This window comes from Gouania willdenowi, chromosome 17 (genome assembly GCF_900634775.1).
Source record: "Gouania willdenowi chromosome 17, fGouWil2.1, whole genome shotgun sequence".
Lineage (NCBI taxonomy): Eukaryota > Metazoa > Chordata > Actinopteri > Blenniiformes > Gobiesocidae > Gouania > Gouania willdenowi.
The window spans coordinates 16,319,205-16,344,950 of record NC_041060.1 but is presented as its reverse complement, the minus strand read 5'-3'; the positions used below and the strand labels follow the sequence as shown (position 1 = coordinate 16,344,950).

Sequence of the window (25,746 nt, the reverse complement as noted above, 5' to 3'; positions counted from 1 at the left end):
GCATTGTTTTGAATAGTTTATCAAGGGATTTTTTTTGACAATGAAAAATAAAAGGAAAATAATACAGTATTTTCTAGTTTTTTCCCCCAAAAAAATAAAGAAATATTTTTCAGTCATCATTTGACTACAGTCCCATTTTGTAAAATAAATCGTGTGAGAATTGTATCGTGAACCCAGTAAAGTGAATCGAATCGTATCGGGAGTTGAGTGAATAGTTACATCCCTATTCCCAACCCTATATTTGGCCCTCTGTGAAAAGAGTTTGGACACCCCGACCTAAGGTGCATTTTAATTTATTGATTTTAATTCATCAAAATACACCTTATTTGTTTTTTTGATAAAACAAATGTATTCTTTTGAGCTTTATTTCTTATCTTTGAATTGTGTTGTATGTTTGTCCTCTATTGATTTAAATGCAATCTACACATTTTTAGTAAGTTAAATCCTCCACCATAAATAGGTAGAGAACACCACTTACCCTTGTTCTGGCTCTTTCCTGCTTGGTGGACCAGTTGACCCGATGCTCCTGGATCTACAGTAAACAAGCAGGCCACGTGCCTGCGGTGGCACCACTAACTTGTGAACCAACGACTTGTGAAATTATTACATGAGCAATAAACCGCAGTTCTATTACTGATGTTATGTCAGACTGAACAATTGTCTAGGAGTTTGACTGATGCCCAGAGGAGAGAGTGAGCAAAATCTCACAGTAGGATAGTTTTACATATGAAGTGTTTTCAGGAAGAGTCACGTTTCAGGAAGGAACCACATTAACCTGGTTACAGAGGCATTGGTATTGATCTTAGGTTGTTAAATCAATTCAAGAACTTTTGCTTAAATGTCATGAGTTCCTCTGATGTCTTAATTTTTAAAATAAATATGTCAATACTTATATACAGTAATTTACAGTGTGCAGCGCCCCTCGCTTTTACGAGATGGAGTCACACACACGTGTGGCCCTGAAAACTACAACACATCAGCTCCCAATCATGAGCCAATATCTTAGGTGTTCAAATATGCATTACAATACTTGATTTAGTGTGCAATGCTTATTTTGTTGGCACACCCCTGCTTAAATTATTAAGTAAGTATTTTAAGCTTTGTAAACCATGTGGCCCAAATATTTTTCCACTTCCATGGTCATTATTTTGTGACAGTACTCATCAAACTTTTGTACATGGGCCCACCGTCTCATTTACTTTAAATGAGGTGTGTTGAAACTTTTGCCTGGTAGTGTATAACAAATAATATATAATAAGGTTAAGAAATTGTTACAACCAGCCCTTTCTGAAGACAAAAAAATTTTACTTAGTAAAGTCCCAAAAGAATGAGCATAAAACCTGTTTTCTGTAGATTTGAGTGGTCTGAGATAAAAGGTACAGATTATTAACAATATTACATTTGGGATTTTAAACTTTTTAGTTCTTCAAAAGTGGCCTTACATTGAAGATGCCTCTTTATATAAATGGCAGGTTATCATTAGATGCTTTTTTTTTTTTAAAACGAGAGAGCTGCATTTTAAATGGTGGAGAGAGAACTGAATTAACATGAGACCTCTACTGTTGTACCAAACATTTTCTACACAAAATCAAAAAGATGTTCAGTTTCTAAAGAACCTGCTTTTGTCTTTTTTGTCTGTCTCCTCAGTTTGTCCTAGCAAGGACATCCGCAACAATGTGACCAACCTGCAGTCGCTTGAGAACTGTACTGTGATCGAAGGTCACCTAAAGATCTTACTCATATTCAAGACGAAGCCTGAGGATTTCCGCGGCCTCAGTTACCCCAAGCTAACAGTGATCACCGACTACCTCTTGCTCTTCAGAGTTTATGGCTTGGAGAGCATCGGCAATCTATTCCCCAACCTGACTGTCATCAGAGGAACAAACCTGTTCTTTAACTACGCCCTGGTCATATTTGAGATGCTCCATCTGCGAGAGCTCGGCCTCCATAGCTTGATGAATATCACCAGAGGAGCGGTGAGAATCGAGAAAAACCATGACCTCTGCTATCTCTCCACTCTGGACTGGTCCAAGATCCTCGACTCGGTGGAAGACAATTTCATTGTGGCTAACAAGAACGATAGAGAGTGCGGTGACGTGTGCCCCGGAGTTGCTCTCGGGAAGACCACTTGCCAGACGACCACAATCAATGGCCACTTCAGCGAGCGCTGCTGGACGCAGAACCACTGCCAGAGAAGTAAGCATACTTAATAGTTTTATTAGAGTTTGTCATTGTTCTGTTTTAATTTAATTGTGCTTCATTTTGTCAAATGCATTCTCAGAATGGAGCCTCTGGTTTTCCATTTCAAGATTTCTCGTGTTTCAGAATTTATCCATTTCTGTCTCTCTTCCACATCAGTTTAACAATTTCTGTTTCGGTTCATCATCTTACCTTAGTCAGATGTTGTTACTGCCTATTAAACCTTCTAAAATTACGCCAAACATGTTTGTTCAGGGGCCAAATACGTAGCAGTTTGATCTCTAGTGGGCCACAGGTTTTATGTTGGAAAATGAGTTATTTCACATTATTTTGCCCTAGTTTGCACTTCTAGTATACATAAAATACAAAGTTTGTAAGAAACAGACAATATCTAAGCAAAATATGATAAATATTAGTCCCTACAGGATCTTCACATTAAATTTCCTAGATTTTTTTTACCAATTTCTATTTAATGAAGGGAATTTGTATGTCATAATTTGAGTTTTTTCAACTGTTTAACATTAAAAATGACTGCAATCATGCAATATAAGCACCAGGAAAACTGTGAGCCCCTGCAAATATTCATTTACACAATGATTTATGTCTTCCCTGTCATTTTTACTTTCTCCTGCCGGCCAAGTTAGATGGCATGTGAGTTTGACACATATGTTTTATACGGTTAATTGACTACACTATTGTTATTCATTTCATATTTCTCTGCTGTAAAGGTGCACCAAAATCACACAAGGTTATATTGCTACACTTGACATTAGTCCGCACAACTGCGTAGTTAGCTCCCAATTTCAGTTTTTAATATACACCAAAAAACGTGACGTTTCAGGCTGACCGCCCTTCATCAGACATGAACTTTTGATCCAGCACACTGCCTCAAGTAAAAGGGAAGTGCATGTTTTTTTTTTTATTGTGCTACACTTGACATTAGGCCACCCATTTCATGGTGAAAAATATTCCGTAAATGTGAGATATTTTCCTGAAAAATATAAATGAGGGTTTAGTCCATGTTATATAGCTTTTTCCACTTTCTGAGGTGAGATCTCATAACGTGAGATTTTGTAGCAACATTTTGCGCAAGATTTGAAATTTCCATCTCTTTGCCCACTCATTTTATGGTGAATAAAAATGTGTATCAATGCATTATTATATTATCTCAAAAATGTATGTGATGGTATATTCTCTGTCATATTGCAATTTTTTCTCAATTAACATTAATTAAAAATTAAATAATAATATTGCTGTTTTCATTTCAGGAAGTGAAGACCCTTGTAGAAGAATTGATCTCAATTGTCTTTAATTTAAATTTTGTCATTTTGTAGATTTTGGAACAAGGATTAATCAACACACGTAGATCTCTCACTTTATTACTGTGAGTGTTAAAGCTGAAAAGCTCTCCATATCCAAAACATTTCATTTGAACTTTGAAATGAATTGCTCCATTACCCACACATTTATTTTCCATTGACACAGTATTTTGTAACTCCTCTGCCTCATCCAACTTGACTATGGGGCAACCTTTGACTTCTGCCCTGGTCACACAAAAAGCTCAGTCAATTAAATTGCAGAACTCAACCTGTTTATGTGAGCTCAACGTCAACTGTCAGGCTCATACTAAAGTTTTTTTTATTAGTATTTGCTGTTTGTTTCACTTGCAGCTTGCCCCAATCAGAAGTTTCATTTTGCCATTTAGGTTATAGCTGATGACCCAATCAAAATGTTTCTGTCTAATGTAAATCAAAAAAGGGGCGTTAGAAATTTTCTAATTCGTGGCAAGTAATCAACACAAATTTTGGAAAATAATTTAGTTGCAATTTTTTTCCTCAATATTGCGATTGCGATTTAATATGCAATTATTTTTTCAAGGGCCTCTTGTCATGTATTTTCCAATGAACACAAGCAGTGCATCAATCTGTTTCATAATAAAAAAATTCAGATTTATTTAAACTTTAAATAAATATGAAATGTAAATTTTAAAGCACAGATTACAACAATAAAGCAAATAAATCAGTGGCTTTACCTCTTCAACATATCTAACTAACTTCACGTTTCATAAAACATGTGGACTGCACTTCTTAAACACTCTGAACTTAACAGGACAGTACAAGACAGGACAAGAAAAATAAAGAAAGAAAAAATCGCAGCCTTTGCGATGAAAAAATTTGTTCATTTTGTGTATTTGATGTCTTTCCTGCCCTGACTTAAACCCACATTCCCCAAAAATAATCCAAAACCTTCCTGAGCCACAGATTTTTTTATGTCACCCCACTCCCATCAAACTATAGATCTGTTGCTAAAAAAGTACTGACCACATCACTTTATGTATTACTTTAATATTCTTGAAAATAAATCTGACACCACCAACTTGCAACCCAAAGAAAACATTGCCACAGTTTGAGAGACATTGCTGTAAATGAGCTAAAGTGAGGTCAAACAAGGACCCACTGCAGTTTCCGATCAGTCCAAATTTACTCTTGGCTCATGTCAGAAATATCTGGCAACCTGTCCAGTTTTTTTTTTTCTTTTTTTTTTAGGGTCAATGATCCCTGTGGGTGCGTGAAGTTAGGACCCTAAATATAGTAAATAATCCTCACACGAGGCCTTGGTGTGTGTTCTTGCCGTGGATGGCTATTGTTTATCAGTGCTGCTAGGAAGTGTAATAGTAAATAGTAATGTTGTGCGTTAATTGTAGATATAAACACATTAGTCATTTACTCCGGCCTAATGGGAAGGAAGAACAAGTTCCCGGTCCATTCTTTGGCCAAGGTTGCAGGCCATTACATCAGCAATGACCTGAGATCCTCTCCTTGCCAACCTTGGCGCTGTCAACACCGGCGCCTAAATGCATTTCCACTACAAACAATGCTAGTTGTAGAAATTCCCAGTGTTCCTTCCGATCGTTTCCTGACTTTTCCAGACTTCCTCTCAAAGGTTATAAATTGACATGACACCCACACAGGTGCTTTTATAGGACCAAAATAATAATAATTGCTGACCCGTGAAGGACAGAGAGGTGAGAAGATAGACCAATTTGGTTATGTTTTCCCGGCATTTATCTGTTTATAAATTTTAATATATTTTTATCAAATACGAATTAACTGATTTGGATGAACTAATTACATTTTGGGAACTATCTGCATTGTTATACTGATTATTTTACTTGTTTATTTGCCTGTCTGTGAACAGTTTAACCTCAAATCCAATTTTGATCACATTTTCAGGAAATATCCAAAATGGGAATAAGAGACAAGTGGTTAGATTTTAAGGATGATCCGGATCAATAAACTGATTCTGGATCAGTTTGAAAATTCCGAAAATCCCTATGTTTAGCTCTTTAACTCACTCAGTGCCATTGACGAGATAATTCGTCATTTCAAATCCAAATGCTCAGTGCCATTGACGAGAAAAAATTGCGTTTTATCACTAGAATACACCCTGGCGGAGGTCCCTCATCAATATCTAAGCTGTAGTGTGATGTAGTGACCAACTGGTGCCCTGAAGGTGGCAGAAGTTGCGAGATTCGCCACGGATGCTACCATTAGCCAAGGAGGGAGACGCAGGAACGAGTGAGATTATGGCGCTATGAAGTGATATTGTGAAGTATCCAGCAGCTCACAGCACCATATACTAACACAGAATATGTGTGGACCTGAGTGAATTATCGATAATGTTGCGAATGTGAGATAAAACCATCAACTAACCAAGCCAAATGGGTCATCTCTGCGTGTCAGGAGGAAGAGGATGTTACGTCTGTGTGATTGACAGGAGGAGGAGATACAAAATACATTAAACAAGACATTCAACTGTGAGCCAGATAGCAAAATAATATTCATTTTGCCATCAAAAGCCTTGTCTCATTGTTGTTATTTTTTTTTAGAAGGAAACCAATTTAGTTCTAGTTTTCAATAAGGCAAAAAAAAAAAAATGCTTCAAAGTGACAGACAGATTTGTTTTAGAAAAAGCCTGTTTTCTCAGCTTTTTGCTCTGAAACTGGTGATTTGTGTAAAACTTGCTCTATTGAACTGCTGATTATGGAAGAACTAAACAAGCTACAAACAAAACAAGAGACTTTAATCTTTCAGAATCTGGTGACAGATTTCAGATTGTCATAGTACAAAATATTCTGTGGGTCTTTAAAATTCAGTCAAAATGCTCTAAAACAGCTGGCATTGACAGGGGTAGAAATTCTGAAAATGGCTGGCACTGAATGAGTTAAGCTGGTTCTACAATACCTCCTATTGGTGGTTTTGCACGTGACATGCTCCAGTCATTTCTTCCAAGCCTTTAAAGTTTGAATTATCATGGTACAATGATCAGGATCACTGTAGATAACTGTCAATATCTGATAAAGAGGATATTTGGCGCTTGGCGTAGGTTTGTTGATTTCTGGGAGTTTAGCTTCATCATTAATTTTTGGGAGAGGATAGATGAAAGGTGAACTTTGCATGTTCTCTCTGAGCATGGATTTTCTCTGGGTACATACTGCGGTACTTTAGCAAAGAAAAACCCAAAAATATGTAAATGATTGTAAAATGTAAATGTTGTCAATGGAAAAGTTAGTCTTTCTGTTGTTTACTTACCTCGGTAATTACTTGAATTATCCTAATTGTACTTTCTGCAGTGTAAGTTGAAACAGTTATGATTGTAAAGTTCATAAAAGCCACCTCCTGGGTCTTTGCACAAATGGCTTTTCCCTGTAATGAACATAACTGTGTACCACCAGCTGAAACAAACCTAATTTACTGTTTTCTTTCCAGAGAAAAAAACAGATTAGCTGCCATGACTCCTCAACACAGGCTTCAGTTATTTCATTACAGGCTTGCAAACATCAATGTCACACAGGCCCCAGATAATCCAAACATGCGCTGTATTTACTGTACATGAACATATGGTCAGTGGGTTTATTATGAGCTAACTAATTTAAAGATTTTAATTTTTCTGTTTAGGAGAGGGAACGTCTTCATTTGTTTCTACTGAGTTTCTGACCTATAATTTACTCATCTGTGATTAATATAGGGATAAAATGTTACCTTTGCTGTTAAATACAATTAAGAAGCATTTCAATGTTTTACTTCATCCAGAAAACTTTGAGTGCCTCAGAGCAAGGGCAGTATATCAGAATTTGATTTAAAAATAAAAAAGAATAACATTGATTAAATGGCTTTGATCTAAGATTTTAAAAACACGCCTTTATAGTAACGTGTAGCAGTTGTTGATTGGCCATGGTGGAACTTTTATCACCTTCCAGTTACCATTACCAACTAGTTGTTGAATAATGAAAGAGACCACAGATCTTTAAGAGGCATGCTTTAACATTACATTTACTCATTTTCAATTGCATTACAGACGCACACACACACACACACACACACACACACGCACACACACACACACACACACACACACCAAGAATTTTATTTTTTAGCTGATTTCACTGCTCTGGCACTCAGCCATGCACAGCTGCACCCAGCGAACTTTTGCCGTTGAGTTAGTCGAGCCATTCCCATGGAATCCCAGACATTTCAGGCATTTATTAAAGCTTGGCCGACAGGCGTTTCTTCACCACCATACACACTCGCCCTCGCCTAACTCTTTGTCTTGAAGCTGTTTTGTGGCCTGTTTTAAGTCCTCCGTTTAGCCTACTGTCAGATGTTACACGTCAACTTTTGATCCATATTTTCTTCTTGGGTTTTTCTGATTTTATCGAATGAGTTGCATGACTTTGCCTAACTGTGAAGATGTTGCATTTAATTCTTTTCTACCTGTTCCACATTTTCCTTTTTAATATTTTGGTCCCACTAGGGTTTTTTAATAAGAATATATTATATTGATTATCTGCATTTCTGATTCACAGTTTAATAGTCTGTTGTGCTAAAATATCTATAACCTGTGTGTATTTTACTCTTTGAAATGAAAAGAAAATACTGCCATTAGGATTTTTAAACTTACAAACTGTTAGAGACCTAAAGAGATAACAGTGAAAAAAGAGAAACTACAACACAATGCTGTGTGAAATGTACTTTTAAATTAGGTTTGTAATTCAGAAACACTGATGAAATTGCAACTGTGCTGCTGTGTTTTCACTTTTACAAATACAAAAGGTGAAGGTTGGTCTGGACAAAAGGTGCTGTTATCAGAGATGTAGCCAAAGTCATCCAGAGATAACTTATTATTTCCCCCTGACAGGAGTGCTGGAAGGAAATGAAGATTCAGGGCTGTACTGTGCGTCATTTGCCTCTCAAACAGGCAACGTAATTGCCCATCAATGGAAAAAACAGTGTTTATCATTTCTATTCCTGTTAAAGATGAGCTAGATATCCTGCCTTTAGATGACATTAAAAACAAAAAGTGCATTTCCGTGTTGTTTATGTGTTTTCGTCCTATTAGAGGTGGCAGAGGCCAACTAATGAAATTGTTTACGGCGTCTGTCCCTCCCTGAATCCTTTCAACCCTGAGCCCTTTCTCCTGCCGCTGCTGACTCAGACTAGCTCTTGGTGGTTAGCTGGAAAATAAACGAGACGAATACATTACACTAATCAGCCGCTGCTTTATGGAAAGTCACGTTTTTAGCACTGGTTGTTATTAGCAACACTATTTCAATTATTAGGGATTCTTTTACATGTTTTTATATATATTTTCCATTGGTCATTTTACTTGCATTCTCTTATTTGTATTGTGTAAATTTCACATTTAAAACTTGAGACCTCAATTATTTAAAGCATTGCCACTATTTCATAACAAATAATGTACCCTTGTCATTGAAGTGGAATTTTAATTACCAAACCTGTGCTCCACTACATTCTTGTTTCTGAGACCAAAATGATCTCAAGGAAAAACAACGCAATGTAGTGTTTTTACATCGATATAAAAAAAACACTGTAAAAACACTACATTGCGTTGTTTTTCCTTCACTGCCATAAAAGGATTGTGAAAACCTCACCAAGAATAACAAGAACAGCATTTCCTAAATTTAGAGTGAAGTCCTGCATTTTATGCTGTGGCTCTTTGGCTGTAATTACTACTTAGTGTGTTGGTCAGATAAAGGTGGCCATGTTCTGGCAGATGAACTCGTTTACAAAAGCTACTTTTTCAGTATTTTTTTGTTTCAAATGATTTGAGAAAAGCTCACTTGCTGTGCATGTGAATTGCAGGATTGAAATTTGACCACAAACTTGTAACTATCTGCTATGAGTAAAGTTTTAAGTTTATGTGGTTTGTGAAATAATAACAGAAACCGGTCATTAAGAGCTTGAGCCAGCGTTGTGAGCCAACTTTTCCCCTTACACTATCATCTTCTTCATAGCTCCTCACTAGCTGGCAAGCGGAGAAGGCCCCTGTTCTCATCTGTCATTTCAAGGTTGGCACTATCATGTCAGGGTGCATTTAATTCTGTTACACACGGCCCCTGCAGATCTACTGATTTAAGGTAGTGGTCTGATTTATTTTTTACCTCCCGCTTTGTGTGTGTCAATGTCAAACTCTGCTCACACTTTCAATGAAAAAGTGCAGGAGATCGAGCACCGACAGTGTTCTTGTTTCCTAATTTGTTGGTTGCTCATATGCCAGGTCCCCACAAGGTCACTAGTGCCAAGCTTGATTGATGTCCTCCCTTTCTTTCTGTCTTGCTTTCTTTCTTTCTTTCTTTCAAAAAGCCAGAAGTCGATGACACATGCAACATCATTGGTCATTAATGAAAGAAAAAATATAAAATTAAAATATATTGCAAATAATAATAAATAGATAATGAAATCTGAACATACACAGTTGGAGAAGGGACAGAAAGAAGCAAAAGCTTATTTATTCCTGCACCCTTTTGTTTATTTTATTTTATTTTTTATTTTGCCAGGTTGGTCAATAAGAACCAGTTTTCATTTACAGTAACGACCTGGTCTCCTTACTTTCAGTTAGAGCCGGGAAATATAGCAATCGAGTTTTGCATTTTGGCTATATAGAAAATTACAATGTCGCCTGAATCGATATTTATAATTTTATAGCTTATTTTTTTATCAAAATACCTGTTTTAGGAGTCGATGCTTTCTCTACTTCACAAAATGGCAAGAAAAGCACAGTTAGATGAATTGCTGATTGTGTTCCTCTCCACCCAGATCTACCACTAAACAAGCCACACTACATAATTCACTCACACGTGCTGTCCCTTAGAGGAGAAAAAGCCAAAAGTCACACAAATTATGCAGATGTTTGTTAATAAATGTGACTGTGCGGCATATTCGGTTCAGACTTCCTTTGAAATAAAATTATCGAGATTTATATTGTATATCGCCATTTTGAGAAAAAATATGGAGATATGAATTTTGGTCCATATCGCCTAGCCCTACTTTCAGTGTCTAATTCTTAAGCTGATATGTTTTCTTCATTGGCTATCCCGTTAAAATGAATAACAATAAGTAGCTGTTATAAATTAAATTATAAAGATGAACGAAAAATATTTTGTTTTTAAAGCTTGGATTAAGGAAGTCCTATTTGAGACCTTTTTTCCAGGAGGTCTCAAAGAAAATGTGTTAAATACAATTCACTTGATGTTATAGGGCTACAATCTGAAGAAGTTGCTCTAGTAGTCTTCAAGGAGCAAATTAAATTGGCAAAGAAACTTGATGGATTCATCACAAAGTGTGTTCCTATTTGCACCAAATTGAATCTAAAGTCCTGAAAATGGTCCTTCACGAGGTTAACCCAGACATTTTAATTAAAGCAAGCTGCTGTTGAAAGAAGAGACATCAGATTTTTGGTCTAAATGAGAACACAAGTAGAGCTGATGAAATCTGTAAGAAGTCCTAATGAGTTGTAAACATGAAGCAGCATGTTCAATCACCCGTGGCTTGGAGTTGCTCCACACAGTGCAAAACAACAGGCGCACTCGCTGTTGCCCTAGCATGACTCTATCGCTGTGCTATGCATTGCTTTTAACTGGAATCACTTCTCAAGGATTGTACACAATGTACTGACATCCTCGATAGGTGCAGTTTCTAATGAGAGATACATAATGAGTGGAAAAAAAAAGGTTTCTTGCTTGCTTGGATTCTGCTAAAGTCTGTATCTCTGTTTCACTTTTCTTTTTAACAATTTTCTTTCTTCTGCTCTGAACTCTTATTGTTGCTGCCATGTGGCCTTCTGACAAAAGGGGAAAGGCATTCATAGGGTTAAACTGAGCGCCTCTCTCCTGGAGATGGGAGAGGCCAGTTGAATGGATAGCTTCTACAGCTACTCAACACATTGGTTAAAGCTGAGGGTGGATCTAGTGCTGGGCCTGTGCATTGGAGTGGAGCCTCGCTAGGATCAGGAGTCAGAACACACAGACCGCAGTGCTTTTGTAAAGAATATGCGTGAATGTGACTACGTGCATTTGAGCACAAACCAAAGGGAAAGCACTGTGAACTATACACCAACAATGAAGTGTTGGACAATCTCAGACGTGAATTACAGATTGGTGAGATTAGTTTTGTGGAGTAGACCGACAAGCAGCTGGAGATTTAAAAAAAAAAAAGTGGTTATGTCATTTGTTTTTCTAGCGCTGTGCCCCCCCTTAGCTTCCCTCTCACTCTGCTATTCTCACATATCCTCTACCCTCTGCAAACACACTCTCCTTACACTACAAGAACACACTCCATTGATTGTAAAAGGGCAAGGATCCATCTTGTTTTGTTCGGCCTCTTGACAATAACAATGGGAACCCTTTTTGGACTCATCCTCTTGTACAACCTTAACACAAACTGTTATGGATGTTCAATCTATGGTTTTCTTTTTGTGTGTCTGAAGGAAAAACGCAAACCTTCCCAGTGTTGACCTGCAACCCTCGACTAACCTCATTATCTCCCCTGCTGTTGAAGAGATTTAATTAGGCTGTCGTTGACAAGCAGCTAATCTCAGCATGGCGCTCAGGCCACCTTTCTCCACCTGGAGTAATCCTTCATCTGTACTTTATTCTCACTGTTTACATACCAAAAAAAATAATTACAGACAAACACAAACGCAGGTGCCCCCTCACACCTGCTAGTCCACGCATTGGAATATTACATAAGAAAGCGAGTTACAGGCATGAACGAAAACACGTAAACTGACAACCTGTAGGTTGATCAATCCTCAGTTGAGCAAAGTTTTCGTCGCAAACCGTTTTTTTTTTTTTTTTTTTTTTAATGAGCCTGCTTGTCTACTTTACTTGCAGGAGGCTCATCATTTATATAAATATATAAAATCAATACTCATTTCAACTCAATAAAATATATTTTGTCAAATATAGAACAGTCATCTCTTGGCCCGCAACATACAACAATAGTTTATATATTTGAAGGAAATTATCAACATTTCCAACATGTGCAAACATAGGCAACAATAGAAAGGATAAACTGCTTCGACATATCGATATGAATCTTGATATATTGCCCAGGCCTACAGTACAATTAGTTGTGGAGTTCCACAGGGATCTGTTTTACGACCTACTACTTGCATAATACATACCTTTTTTTGGATTATAAAGAGACTTTTTTGAAAACATTCACTGCTGCACAAGTTGTATGTTAATCCAAAATCCAGTTTTGTCAATACAAGTTGTGTTTTTGTGAGATATTTCAGTACAATGTTTTTTTTTTTAGGATATTAAAGTAGGATCCATATGTAACAAAGGAAGAGAGACTCTGGATGGTAGTAAGCATCTTCTTCGTGTGTAGCCCTCCATGCAGGCATTATCCCATAGGTATCCTGTCTACCTTCATTTTAGCTTTTCCCTTCTTTCATACTGACCCCATCACTTTTTTTTATTCTACTCCCATCTACAGTGTGTCCTGTCCAGTGTAAAAACCGAGCCTGTACAAAAGATAACCAGTGCTGCCATGACCAGTGCCTCGGCGGCTGTCGGCAGCCTCACTCGGCCAATCACTGCATAGCCTGTCGAGGCCTGCAGCATGAAGGTGACTGCGTGGAGCGCTGCCCGAAAAACCACTTCATTTTCAAGGGCTGGCGCTGTGTCTCGTTCAGCTTCTGCCAGGATCTGCACAACAGATGTAAGCGGGAGAAAGAGCGCAGCAAATACTCTGACTGCCACGAGTACGTCATCCACAACGGGGCCTGCATTCCTGAGTGCCCATCTGGCTACACCACGGTCAACTCCTCCTCGTAAGTAGCCACAACAGTGAAAAACTCAAACTGTTATCTGAAAGCATCCCCGGCTTCTTACTCAGCTGTAGTGAGGAGGTGGTTAAAAACAAGGTGAGCGATTATGATTGGCTAAGGCGGCGTCATGTGTCATGGTAGCCAATCAGAGCCAGTGTTTTTACACATGTGCCAGCACACGCGACACACACACACACACACACACACACACGCACACACACACACACACACACACTACAGATTTGATGAAGCAGCAGTGATGGCGAGCGTGGAGCAGTCCGATGAAAAGTTGGCATTTTTAAGATGGCAATACAAACACTACTTTAAATTAATTGTGGTCAAAGGCAAGAACGTGCATGCGAAGTGTACATTATATCCAGGAGTGAAGACTTTGTCGACATCCGTTGTAAGCAACTCAAATTTAATGAAGCACCTCACAACACACACATCTAAAAAATCTGAATTATTCAACATATAGCAACTTTTTTTTTTTTAACAGTAATGCAAATAGTTACTTTCCTTGATAATGAGTTACTTTTATTATCGGGTAATTCAATTACTAACTCAGTTACTTTTTGGAACAAGTAGTGAGTAACTGTAACTAATTACTTTTTTAAAGTAACGTTCCCAACACTGGTAACATTCCCAACTACTATATTTTTGTCAATCATCTCATATTTTTCCTTAGTTTTAACCAAGCCTCCCCCTTTTCAATGCTGCTCTATCTAATTTCTGTTTTACACACTGCTATTCACAAAAATTAGTTAGGGTGACCATTCGTCCGGATTTACCCGGACTAATCCTCTTTTCAATTCTTGTCCACATTTTACAAACTCATTAAAATGTCCGTTTTCCCCAGAGACCCTGAACACAGCTTCAGGAACACGTTGATTTAAATGACCAAAACTTTGCTAATATTTGCTCTATCGGAGAAATTCCAGTGGTTTCTGAAAGCTAGGGAGTTGCTTTTTATCATGTATTTACAGTAATTTCACACACAAGTGCCGGAATCTTTAAAGATACCGCTTTGCTTTGACAAAATCATAACACATGAGGAAAAATAAAGCGAGATTAAAGATTTTTAATCCATATGGACAATAACTTATTTATCTACTACGGTGTATTGTATTTTGCCGTTACAAGCAAGATTCAAGAAAACGTAGAGTAGCCTACTTTGAGTATGCCGAGGTCGGCCCAAGTATACATTTTTTTGAAAGTCAAAACATGGTCGACCTAGGTTAGTCAAAGTGATATATAATATAGCTGAACTAGCAGATATTGCAGTACCTCTAATAGTTCACTCATCATCAGGGAGCCGGGTAGCTTCTAACGGCCTCACGTTCATTGTGTACGATTTTAGTTGCTAAAGATGACACTGCTTTTTTTTCCTTAAAGTAAAGTAGGTCATTCCAAGCCTGAAAGAATCATAAAAACTTGAAGTGGGATTACTGCGTCTATTGGGCCCTTGTCATAATGTTTGGATTACTGAATGAGAAAGGAGCAAAGTCCTGCTAAGCCCCCGAGTCAAACATCTTTATGTGTGTTTTTGTCAGAGAATATAACGGTCAGGTATAACATTGTAATTTACAATGAAAATATTTTTTGTGGAGCTGCTGATTGAAGCATTAGCATTAGTTTCTCTGCCAACATCTTTGCTGATGTTGACAGGTTTGTTGATATGCACTAGGGATGCACCAAATTTGGTGGCCGAATATATTCAAATAATGCAAAAAAAAGCCACTTTCGGCTTTCCGTTTAGTGAGTTAAAAGCAAGGCCGAATAGTAGCTGGAACATTTAAAAAAATGTCAGAATATTCAATAAACATTTACTTTCTTTAAAAAACATGTCTAAAAATGTATTCTAGGCTATTTATGCATTATTAAAAAAAATAGTGCAAAACTTAACAACCTCGTTCGATATTTGGTAATCGGCCAAGCTTTTATATTTTATTTGGCTTCGGCCACAAATTTTCATTTCGGTACATCCCTAATATGCACATCAGGCGACTATGATAAGCCTGCATGGGTTTCAGATAGATTTTTAAGAATCATCGTTACCACACCATCAATTATACTTAATCCGCCATCAGCGACACAGGTAGAGGAGCCAAGGCATCAATGTCTGTTGCTGACAGCGGTGATGACAAGTGCAAATGGTTGCGGCTTTTGTGGCGTCTTGTGTGTATGTAACCCCGATTAACCTGCAGAGGATTTTTCAAAGTACATAATCTCCATGGGAACAACATGCAGCTCTTCGTTTGAGTTAAACGCTGTATTATCTCACCTGCCAGATCAGTGTTAAGAATGAGGTTTTTTGTTTTCTTTTAAAAAAAAAAAAAAAAGAAGCAATTATTTTTCCTTTTACTTCTTTTCTTTTCACTATTACGTATTTAACAGTAACTGTTACTCCTTCCGAGTTCAATCAAGGCTCAACATCGTTCTTGGGTTTTAACAGCCATTTATTAACATGTCTTTATGTCCAATGCTGTCAGAACTAAGAAAATAACATACAAAACTTAAATTAACTCACGAAAACACACTAAATAAATTATCTCATTGCCCGCAGCAACTCCAAGGGAATAAAGCTGAAGTCTTCTTAAATAACAACTTTAGATATTCTTTTATCAACTTCTCTCAGATACTTCAGGCAGACCACCCATCATCTTGTGTTGCTTTAGAGTACCACACCTAAAGTACTTATTACCCACAGCAATGCAATAAAACGGAACAAAAATAAGCCCCCCCCCCCTTTTTTCTCTGTAATGTGAACCAAATAAGTTAATTATACTGTATCTACATCAGTTATTGAATTACTTTTTTTTATTAAACATCTATGTGAAACATGAATTTGTATTTATGAAATATATTCTTCTTTTTAACTGAATATGCAAACTATGAATTGCATTTACGAGAGAATCTCTGACAGCGGCTACAGCTTTTAATTTCTTTCTTTTTTATGCTCATATATGGCCAGTAGAATATTACACAATAAATACACAATTGTTAAATGGTTTGTTTAGAATAACATTAATATTTCGGAGAGATAATTTGATGATGAAAAAGTGGCATATTTGTTTTTTTACCATATTGACTCAAACAACAGCACATATAGATTTTTTCCAATATCGGAGAAAAGTATTTTCCTTAAATAAAGTTACCCTCCTTAGGGCGGGGCTGGCGGTGGTTTAGTTTTGTAGTTTTTGTAAGAAAGATTGCACTACATTTAGTGTCAAAATGCAGACAACGAACGCAGACACATGATGATAAGATTCAACACCTGTTTGAGTCCGTAAGCACTTGACCTGCGATGAACCTGTTTGCGTGCCCAGCTCAGCCTTTTCACTGTGACCCCTCTTCTGTTCCTTATTTTACATCCCCACTGTTCTTTGGCATCCCTGTCTCACCCCTCCCTAGCTCCCAGATAAGCTGTGGAAATGAAAGTTCTTTGAGCATAAGTGCGAGGCGTTATGGATGCCTGAGTGCTGAAAGTAGCACGTGAAGGATGAAAAGGTCAAAGTGGTTCATGGTAGATATCAACATATTTAGGTATTTACTGTATGTAAATAAAAAAATAGTAAAGCATGACTACAGAACAATGTGCTCGTCGATATTAGCCAACTATTCATGTCAATTGATATTGTCACAAATTGGCTAAAGGATCGTAAATAAGATGCCTCTTATTGCTAAACAAAGCAAATCTATTGAATACTATTCTCTCCTCCAGGCTGTTGGCTCACTAAGCCAGAGGAAGCGTTGAGGTTATGTCCTACATCTGCCAGGTTATGAATGTGCATATTGTTTGGGAAAATATCCAGAATACACCTCAATAAAGTGCTTCATCCTTTGATCTGTTATGGTATAAGGTGGTTGTTGTTGTTTAAAGTAATAGAAACAAGCATAAGGCACAGTTATTGGACACTGTGTTCAACAAAGGTGAGTGGTTTCAGGTCACGTCATTTACAGTTAAAACAAAAGATAAAAGGCCACATATTAAAGAGCAAGGTTTTAGGATGTGAGCTTTTCCCCTTCTAAAAATCTTCTTTTAAAGCCATTTAAAACTGCACTTTTGCAGTTAAAGAATATTAAAATTGCACATTATTGTCCTTTTCTTCATTATAAGATTTAAAATGTATATTGGTTTTAGTGGATCCACTCAACTAATGTACTGTATTTAGGTATTCTGCACAAACATGATTAAATGATTCCCCAGGGCCTATGTTCAGGTCAACTTAGTTTTACCTATGGTTAAGAAGACTATTTGGTTATTTCAGGACCAAAACATCTTTACAAGTGTAAAAGATCAATTTAGCAAATAAGTTTTTAAAATAATTAAACTACTCCAGGTCCTGTGTTTAACCCTCACCAACCAAATAACAGTTAACATTACAGTTTTTATATTTTGTAGTTGGTATTTATTTTTTGTTTCTTACCATCTGCTCTTTTTTAATCTTGTTGCTACAACAATTGAATTTCCCCTCTGGGGATCAATAAAGACATATTGTATTCTATTCTAAGAGCAAGTCAGTGAGTCAATAAAGTTAGAAATGCGGTGGCACAATTGGGTCCTTTCTGTGCTTATGTGGGTTTTCTTCACGCACTCCGTCTTCCTCCCACAATCCAAAAACATGACTGTTAGGTTTATTGTAGTCTCTAGATTGCCAGTCCTTGACTTTGTGTATGTTATCCTAACTAGCGCCCTGTCCAGGGTGGGCTCCACACCAGCAGACCCCCGTGACCCGGAAGAAAACCAAGCGGGTCGTAAAATGGATTTAGAAATTTTTTTATGTTGTTCACACACGATGATGCTGGCACTGACTTGATCTGTGTATTGTTGAGTTTGTAGCCACTACTTTTACCAGGTTATGGATGCAACTACTGTATGTTAATAATTAACTAGTCATTGATTATTGATTAGTCGACTATTTGGTTGATTATTCGTACAATTATTTGCTCTTTGTTGCGCCATTCTCTTAAATTTCGCTTGGGATGCGTTTACTCAAAAATATGTCTTTAAATACCATTTTTAATATTTTTAAACCATCCCCTTTGAACCAAAGCACTTATAGTGCAATAGTTTTGGGAACTGTAAACAAGAAAATATTTTAAAAATAGCTTTTCCTTAGCAATAAAAAAATAAAAACTTTTCCTTCCCAATAGAAAGTAACGGTAGGATTTAAGTAACTGTACTTACATCGTAATTGTGTTGGTCCATAGTTCAAACTGAAAATTGTTGTGGTTATTGAGAACTTTGACACAAAGCAGTTACTGTAAATTGTTTATGACCTATCTTTTTTTTTTTTTTTGTGTATGTGTTTTTGTGCATAAGACTCTGTTCTAACCTTACTTTGATATTCTTTTAGGCTCAACTGCAGTCCTTGTGCTGGACTTTGTCCTAAAGTGTGCATGGGTTTGAAAACGGTGGACTCTGTGACTGCTGCACAGGATCTGAGAAGATGCACAGTTCTCAATGGGAGCCTTGTCATCAATCTTCGTGGAGGAAGTGAGTGTTTTCACTGTTGTTTGATTTGTGATGTTAAAATAATATTTCAGATTTGATTTGATTTATTATTTTAAAGCTGCTAGACACAATATTTTTTTAATCATAGTATTGGTCTCATAGATCAAAGTTTGTCTTAAAATATTACCTGTATCACTTATATATATGTATCCTTTATCCTTAATATTTATCATTATTATTTTCTGTTTTTGGTTGTTTTGTTTTTTTGTTCTTTTTCTGTTCTTTGCACCAATTACCAAGTCAAATTCCTTATACTGTTTTTAAACTGTACTTGGTGAATAAAAACCTTTCTGATTCTAATAAAAAAACCTGATTCCGATTAATCTACAAAATAAACACTAGGTTTATTTGTGCATTGTGGGATGTCCTGTAAACAGATGCATAGAAGCCTGATTCTCCACCTTGATTTCTTGTGTTTTTTTGTCAGACAAGGAAGACAGTGATTCAACAGTTTTGTTCTAGTTTGTAATAACAATTCCATTCATCCGTCTTCGCGACGCCACATTGCAATGCATGAAACATTTTCGACAACATCAATAAACAAACATTCAAGAGGCAATACATCTTTTTTTTTTCGAGCTTATAATCTTTGATTTATTGATCTATGAGGCCTAAACTATGTCTTTATCTGATAAGTGTCCAGCAGCTTTAAACTATGACGTGCTGGGATTATAAATAAATGCACTCTAAGAATAAAAAGAACTGCTGATAAATGGTTGTAACTGAAAAAAATCCAAAACTGGCACTTGTTTGCTTTTTTCTTCAACCTGCGGAGTCATCACTCTGATAATGTGATCCTTTGGTTTTCCGTAGACAACATTGCAGCTGAACTGGAGGCGAGTTTAGGCCAGTTGGAGGAGATCACTGGCTACCTGACAGTCCGACGTTCCTACGCCCTTGTGTCCCTCTCGTTTTTCCGCAAGCTACGCGTTATCCGGGGGGAGGAACAGGAAATCGGGTAAGACATGTTTATAAGCCCACCTCATTCCTCTCAGCGTCTTCTCCCATAATGACTAGTTGTAATATGAGAGACTGCCCTTTGCAAAAACATCTATCTGTGGTGACAGTTTTTGAACAAGTCTCTAAATATTACACAAGACTTGGTTCATGCTTGTTTTTTTCCTTCAGGAACTACTCCTTCTACGCTTTGGACAACCAGAACTTACGGCAGCTCTGGGATTGGTCCAAACACAAGCTAACCATCCTGCAGGGACGCATGTTTTTCCATTACAACTCCAAACTCTGCATGTCAGAGATACGCAAGATGGAAGAGGTGACGGGAACCAAGGAGCGGCAGGCCAAGAATTACATCGCTTCAAAGACCAACGGAGACCAAGCCTCATGTAAGAACAATCCTAGTCCACTGACATGTTACCGTGGCAACAGGAACGCAGAGCCTGGGCTTGTATAGGCGCAAACCTGGTGATAGTGATTGTTGTTATGACACAATTTCCTGTCTGTGTCTGCAAAGGTAATTTGAACCTAAAACAACCATAAGAGTACAACAATATGCAATAATTAGATATAGTGTTTTTTTTTCATTTAATTTAATTTCATTACTCAAAATTAATAAATAAATAAAATATTAAACCAATTTAATACAAACAAAAAAGCTTTCAGAGTATGTGTACATACATTGTTCCATTTTTAGCATACATGGCTAATATACATACAGTATATGTATTAACATAAATGCTGTAGATAAACATAAATACACTGCTCGAAAGGGAGTGGGATGAAGTAGTTTTAGAAACATATGTTCTGACATTTTCATCATTACGTACATTATTAATATTAGGGATGTCCCGATATAACTTTTTCACTTCCGATATGATACCGATATTGCAGCCTTGCGTAACGACCGATATTGATATTGATCCAATACGATATCAGCACAAGTCATACATACTTTTATTACTTATTTTGTATAGAGATTCACCAAAATCAAAATTTGTGGCCAAAGCCGAACAAAATATAAACGCTTGGCCGAATATTGGCCTAGAATAGATTTTTAGACATGTTTTTTAAAGTAAGTAAATGTTTATTGAATATTCTGACATTTTTAAATATTCCAGTAGCCTTTGCTTTTCAAAAAAGCACAACAAAGTTTTTAATTTATATTAGCCCTTCAAATAAAAACGAAACATGTATTCCAAAAAAAAAACTAAAGTGCATTAAAGGGGAGGTATGATGAAAAAAATCACTTTATAATGGTTTTGCTACAGTGATATACGTTCTTTTAGCCTCATTCAGAGGGCCAAAGTTGAAAAAGTTCTGTTTCCTCCCTCCCTTGTTACTCCACATTTTGTAAAAAGTCAGCTCCAAACGGGACAGTTGGATTTTGCCCACGTTGGCAGCTGACGTCACCTAACACGCCTCCTAGAATGTGTGCTCCTCCCTCCCCAACTATCTTACAGCTAAAACAAACACTGTGGTTTAATATAGAATATACTGTATATTATACTTTATTGTCATATGTAAATGCAAACTGCACTTTGTGCTAATGCTACACTAGCCTATGCAGCGAGACCCGGTGTAGTGTAAGGAGGAAATGCGATGTTTACAGATTCGTGGCTCACAGCGCTAACAATGGACTCGATGACGGAGAGTGGTAAGCGGAAAGGAGAGAGTCTGGCTGTGTTTGTGTGCGGAAAGGAGGAGCTGTTGTTGCTGCTCCTGCTTCTCTGATTCTGCAGCAACACGCAGACTCCAAATCACAGCACAAATGTGGCTTTTTTTGCAATATTTGGTGCATTCCTAATTTTGTAGCGTGGAATGTTAGAAAAGGCTTGATCCAGTGATGTTACTCAAACAGAGAACAATAGTCAGCAACAGTAAGTATGAGAAAAACTATTATTAACCAATTGGTTCCATAAATTTACAAGTATTCTGCAATTGAATAAAATAAATAAAAAATAAATTATAAGACCACCACCAACATTAAGGTGCATTACCACCACCTACTTTGTTGGAATATGAACCACAGTCACCTATGGATAGAAGTGCTGGAGCAGAAATTTTTTATCGGAGCGCTTATATCGGTGATTTTAGATGCAGTCCAATAAAATCCTTCGATATTCAGTTTATGGCTGATATCGGAACAATATTGGATCGGGACAACCCTAATTAATATTATATACATACACAAGGCTAATATACATGCATACTTCCACAAAATATTTGATGACAATAAACCATGTTAGATCTATTCCTCAGCTCTATACTTTGAGAACATTTTTTGTTTATACATTGATTTAAATATATGAAAACTTTTCCATTGCTTATGTTAAATATAATGTTATCATTTCTCATGTCAGGATTGTAGGACACCAAGAATGGCTAACCATATTTTCTTTTCTGAGACTTGAGGTGCTGTTTATTATTCTTGAAGTGTGTGATAAACATGTGAGAGAACAGCTGCAGAGGCTTGACTCTTGATGACTAGAAAAATGCTCCTAAAGAGTTTATCTAAATACTGTTGTGTGTTCAACTCACAATAGAGATTATTTATTTTACCATGACACATAAAATGCATTACAAAATGTTAACAGTGGAAATGTAACAGTTTTTAGGTTTGTGTAGGTGTTCAGAGAATCCAGAATATAGACAATGACCTTGTGCTTCCTTAAGGTTTTTATTCATTAGCTTTATTTGACAGTAATGGCACATTCTGTTTAAAAACTTAAACAATGTTGTCTCTGTTCTCCTGTTAGGCGAGAACCGCTTGTTGAAGTTCACTCAGATTCGAACAATGAGTGATAAAATAATGGTCAAGTGGGAACCTTTCTGGCCTCCAGACTTCAGAGATCTGCTGGGCTTCATGGTGCTCTACAAGGAAGCGTAAGTCCTGTCATCAGCACCAATCCATACGTTCATTTATTCATCCATCACAGACAAGCATTCAGATGTTAAATACTCAAACTACAAGTCATGACAATAATTAACCAACATGTTGCCCATATACTGTAGGTATATTTGCAGCTTTAATCATGATTATGAATCTCACTTTATATTTACTGTGTAATTGGGCAATCTGCAATATAATTACGCACCTAACACTTTAACACTCTGCACTTTAATCAGCTCTTCGATATCTAATTTTAGCATTTAACACTAGTGAAATATGTATGGTTCCCTGACCCTTGGCCTACATGGTTCACGATCCACTATACTGTTTCATTGTTCTTGCTTTCTTTTTTATTTTCTGTCCTATTGTGTTTTCAAGGACACATTTTCTTTCTCTGTAATTACTCCTCCTGCCCATACTGGCTACGAAGTAGGGATGGGAATCGAAAACCGGTTCTTTCTGAGAACTGGTTCCCAGTAATCCAATTCCTAGGAATCGTTTGTTTGCTTGCCTGTCAATTCCGCTCATCGGTTCCTCTTACGTCGCAAATACGTAACAATAAATTCCTCCAGGTCCTGTATATCCTCCTGTCATGTCGTCCGTGCTGTGTTTGTAGCGTCTCTGTTGCTACGCTACTCAACGCAAAAGTTGCTTCTTGCATGGACTTTTCTTCTGAAAACAACAAACTTCCGCAAGAACACACACCTTGGTGCCAGTTTCTGTCCTCATAACAAGTAATCAGACACTGGAGGCGGACTGGTACTGATCGTTGTCTTTAGTTTGCTCTTTCACACGTTCACACACACGGCTGATGACGTCACATGTAACAACGGGGACGGCGTCTCTGAAGGTCCATTTATAGAAATGTAAACAAAGGCTAAACTAAAGCTTCATCGTTTAAATACATAATAAGTGCAGCTGTACTTTTAGGTAATATGTTATTTTTTTACAGAATAATTATTTGTTTTATGTCTGAATTAGTTTCGGATAAAGTTGTTCAAGTTCAAAAGGAGCACTGTAAATATTCTCAAATGTTTGTAGCCAAAATGTGTCATATGTTGTAATGATAATGATAATTCATTTTGATATAGCACTTTTGTATATAGTATTATTCAGTGAAAACGATTTATACCTGGTGGATTAAAAGAGAGCTGATATTCCTGCAGGAAATTAAAGAGACAAAGAGCAAAAATATCCATTTGTATTATTTAATTCACTCACCCAATGAGAATCGATAAGAGAATCTGTAAGGAATTGAATTGCTAAGCAGTATCGATAATGGAATCGGAATTGCTAAATTCTTATCAATTCCCATCCCTACTATGAAGGCAAACTGTTTTAATTGTTGTTACTGTTGTTTTATTGATTTTATTATTTTATTTTGTTGAAGTCAACCTGCCGAAGGGACTAAAGATTGAAATTAGCCGTTGGCTATAATCTTGCATATTTACATGTATATGTTCATTAATATGTATTGTCCCTGTTTTAAATCAAATAAACTCAAACTCAATTAGTTTCTCATCTCTTGGTTACCTTGTTAGGCTTCCTTATCCATAAAAATATTGGTATTATTATTTTTGGTGTGGACGTCTGAGCCTTTTTTTCTGTCAGTATACCCCTCGATTTCATTTTTATTTTGAAATGATAAAAGGATCCTGAAGAAATCTGACAGGTAGTTGGAAAACTTGATATGAAACATATTTTAATGATGAACTATATATGTGTAAGCCATAGAGTTAACATGGTTCCACCATCTTGCATTTGATTGAATTGTAATTGACAGTTTTTTATACAATTTCCATCCAAATTACAGTAAGTCACTTATGTGAACTAAATTACAATTCAGTTATGATTACAACAGCAAAGGATTTCTTACTTTCCAATGACAGTTATAATTGTCATAATTCTAATTAATTATCAATTAGGTAATTACAATTATAATTGACCCCAACCCTGCTTGCTACAGAGTCTTATGTTAAATATGTTTATGGGAAATTTAATCATGCAACATTGTTAATTGATTAATTTTCACTTTTTCTCTCCCAAAGACCTTTTCAGAATGTGACAGAGTTTGACGGCCAGGATGCCTGTGGCTCCAACAGCTGGGTAATCGCTGACGTGGACCCTCCACGTCGAGCAACAGAAGGGGAAGGAGTGCAGTTGGAACCCGGTCACCTCATCATTCCTCTCAAGCCCTGGACGCAGTACGCCATCATGGTGAAAACCCAGCTTTCAGCCTCTGATGAACACCAGGTCAACGGAGCAAAGAGCGAGATCATCTACGTTCGCACCAACGCCACCAGTAAGCCTGACTCTCAATGTTTGCTCTGCTGCACAGCTACAGTAATGTTCATATTATACCTTTTGTTTGGTAGATTTGGCGACCACAACAAAGACCTCATGGTTTCAGAAATGAACTTGTTTATTTTTTTTATCTATGTTAATCTTTCTTATCCAAAGTCTTTTTTAGAGCTTACCACCAGTAACATTTATTTTACCCTTCTGGATTTTAAACAGTGAAATCAAACACTGGTAGTTTTAACAAAAGACCCATTTAAAAACATTGTTTTGCAGTCAGGTTGACTTTGTGTTATCTGCAGGAAGTTGGAAAAACTGCATTTTAAGATCAGTTGTTTAGTTGAGCTTTTCTTTACAAAATCTCAGAAAAAGGTTTGGGTCTCCGTGGTGTATTTTTCAGTTGTTTTGTGTATATTTGGAGTCATTATAAATATTTATGTTGACATTTTGTACATGTCTGTTGTTTTGTGTATTTCTCTGGTATGTGTATTTCTGGTGTTGTGCGTGTTCTTGTCATTTTGTGTTTGTTTCCTTATGTATTTTTTTACCAGTTTTGTGTATATTTTGGGTCACATTATGTATTTTTGTGTGTTGTTTAGTGTGTTTTTGTAGTAATTTTGTAAATTTTATTTTGTTGTTTTGTGTTTTTGTTGGCTTGTGTATTTTCCCACTGGTTTTGTGTACTTTGGGAATCATTTGAAGTATTTAAATTGTCAATTTTTGTGTTTTTCATTCATTTTGTATTTTT

General features: G+C 36.8%; 1 protein-coding gene across 1 annotated transcript in view; it reads left to right on the top strand.

The window, feature by feature from the left end:
- insra (insulin receptor a) overlaps nt 1–25,746 on the top strand; it is a 56,418-nt gene that overhangs the window by 13,989 nt on the left and 16,683 nt on the right. Inside the window, exons 2-8 of the mRNA XM_028473686.1 lie at nt 1,648–2,196; nt 13,002–13,338; nt 18,696–18,835; nt 19,667–19,811; nt 19,982–20,196; nt 22,567–22,693; nt 24,749–25,002. Coding sequence (XP_028329487.1) covers nt 1,648–2,196; nt 13,002–13,338; nt 18,696–18,835; nt 19,667–19,811; nt 19,982–20,196; nt 22,567–22,693; nt 24,749–25,002 — 1,767 coding nt within the window. The remainder of the gene's footprint in view (nt 1–1,647; nt 2,197–13,001; nt 13,339–18,695; nt 18,836–19,666; nt 19,812–19,981; nt 20,197–22,566; nt 22,694–24,748; nt 25,003–25,746) is intronic.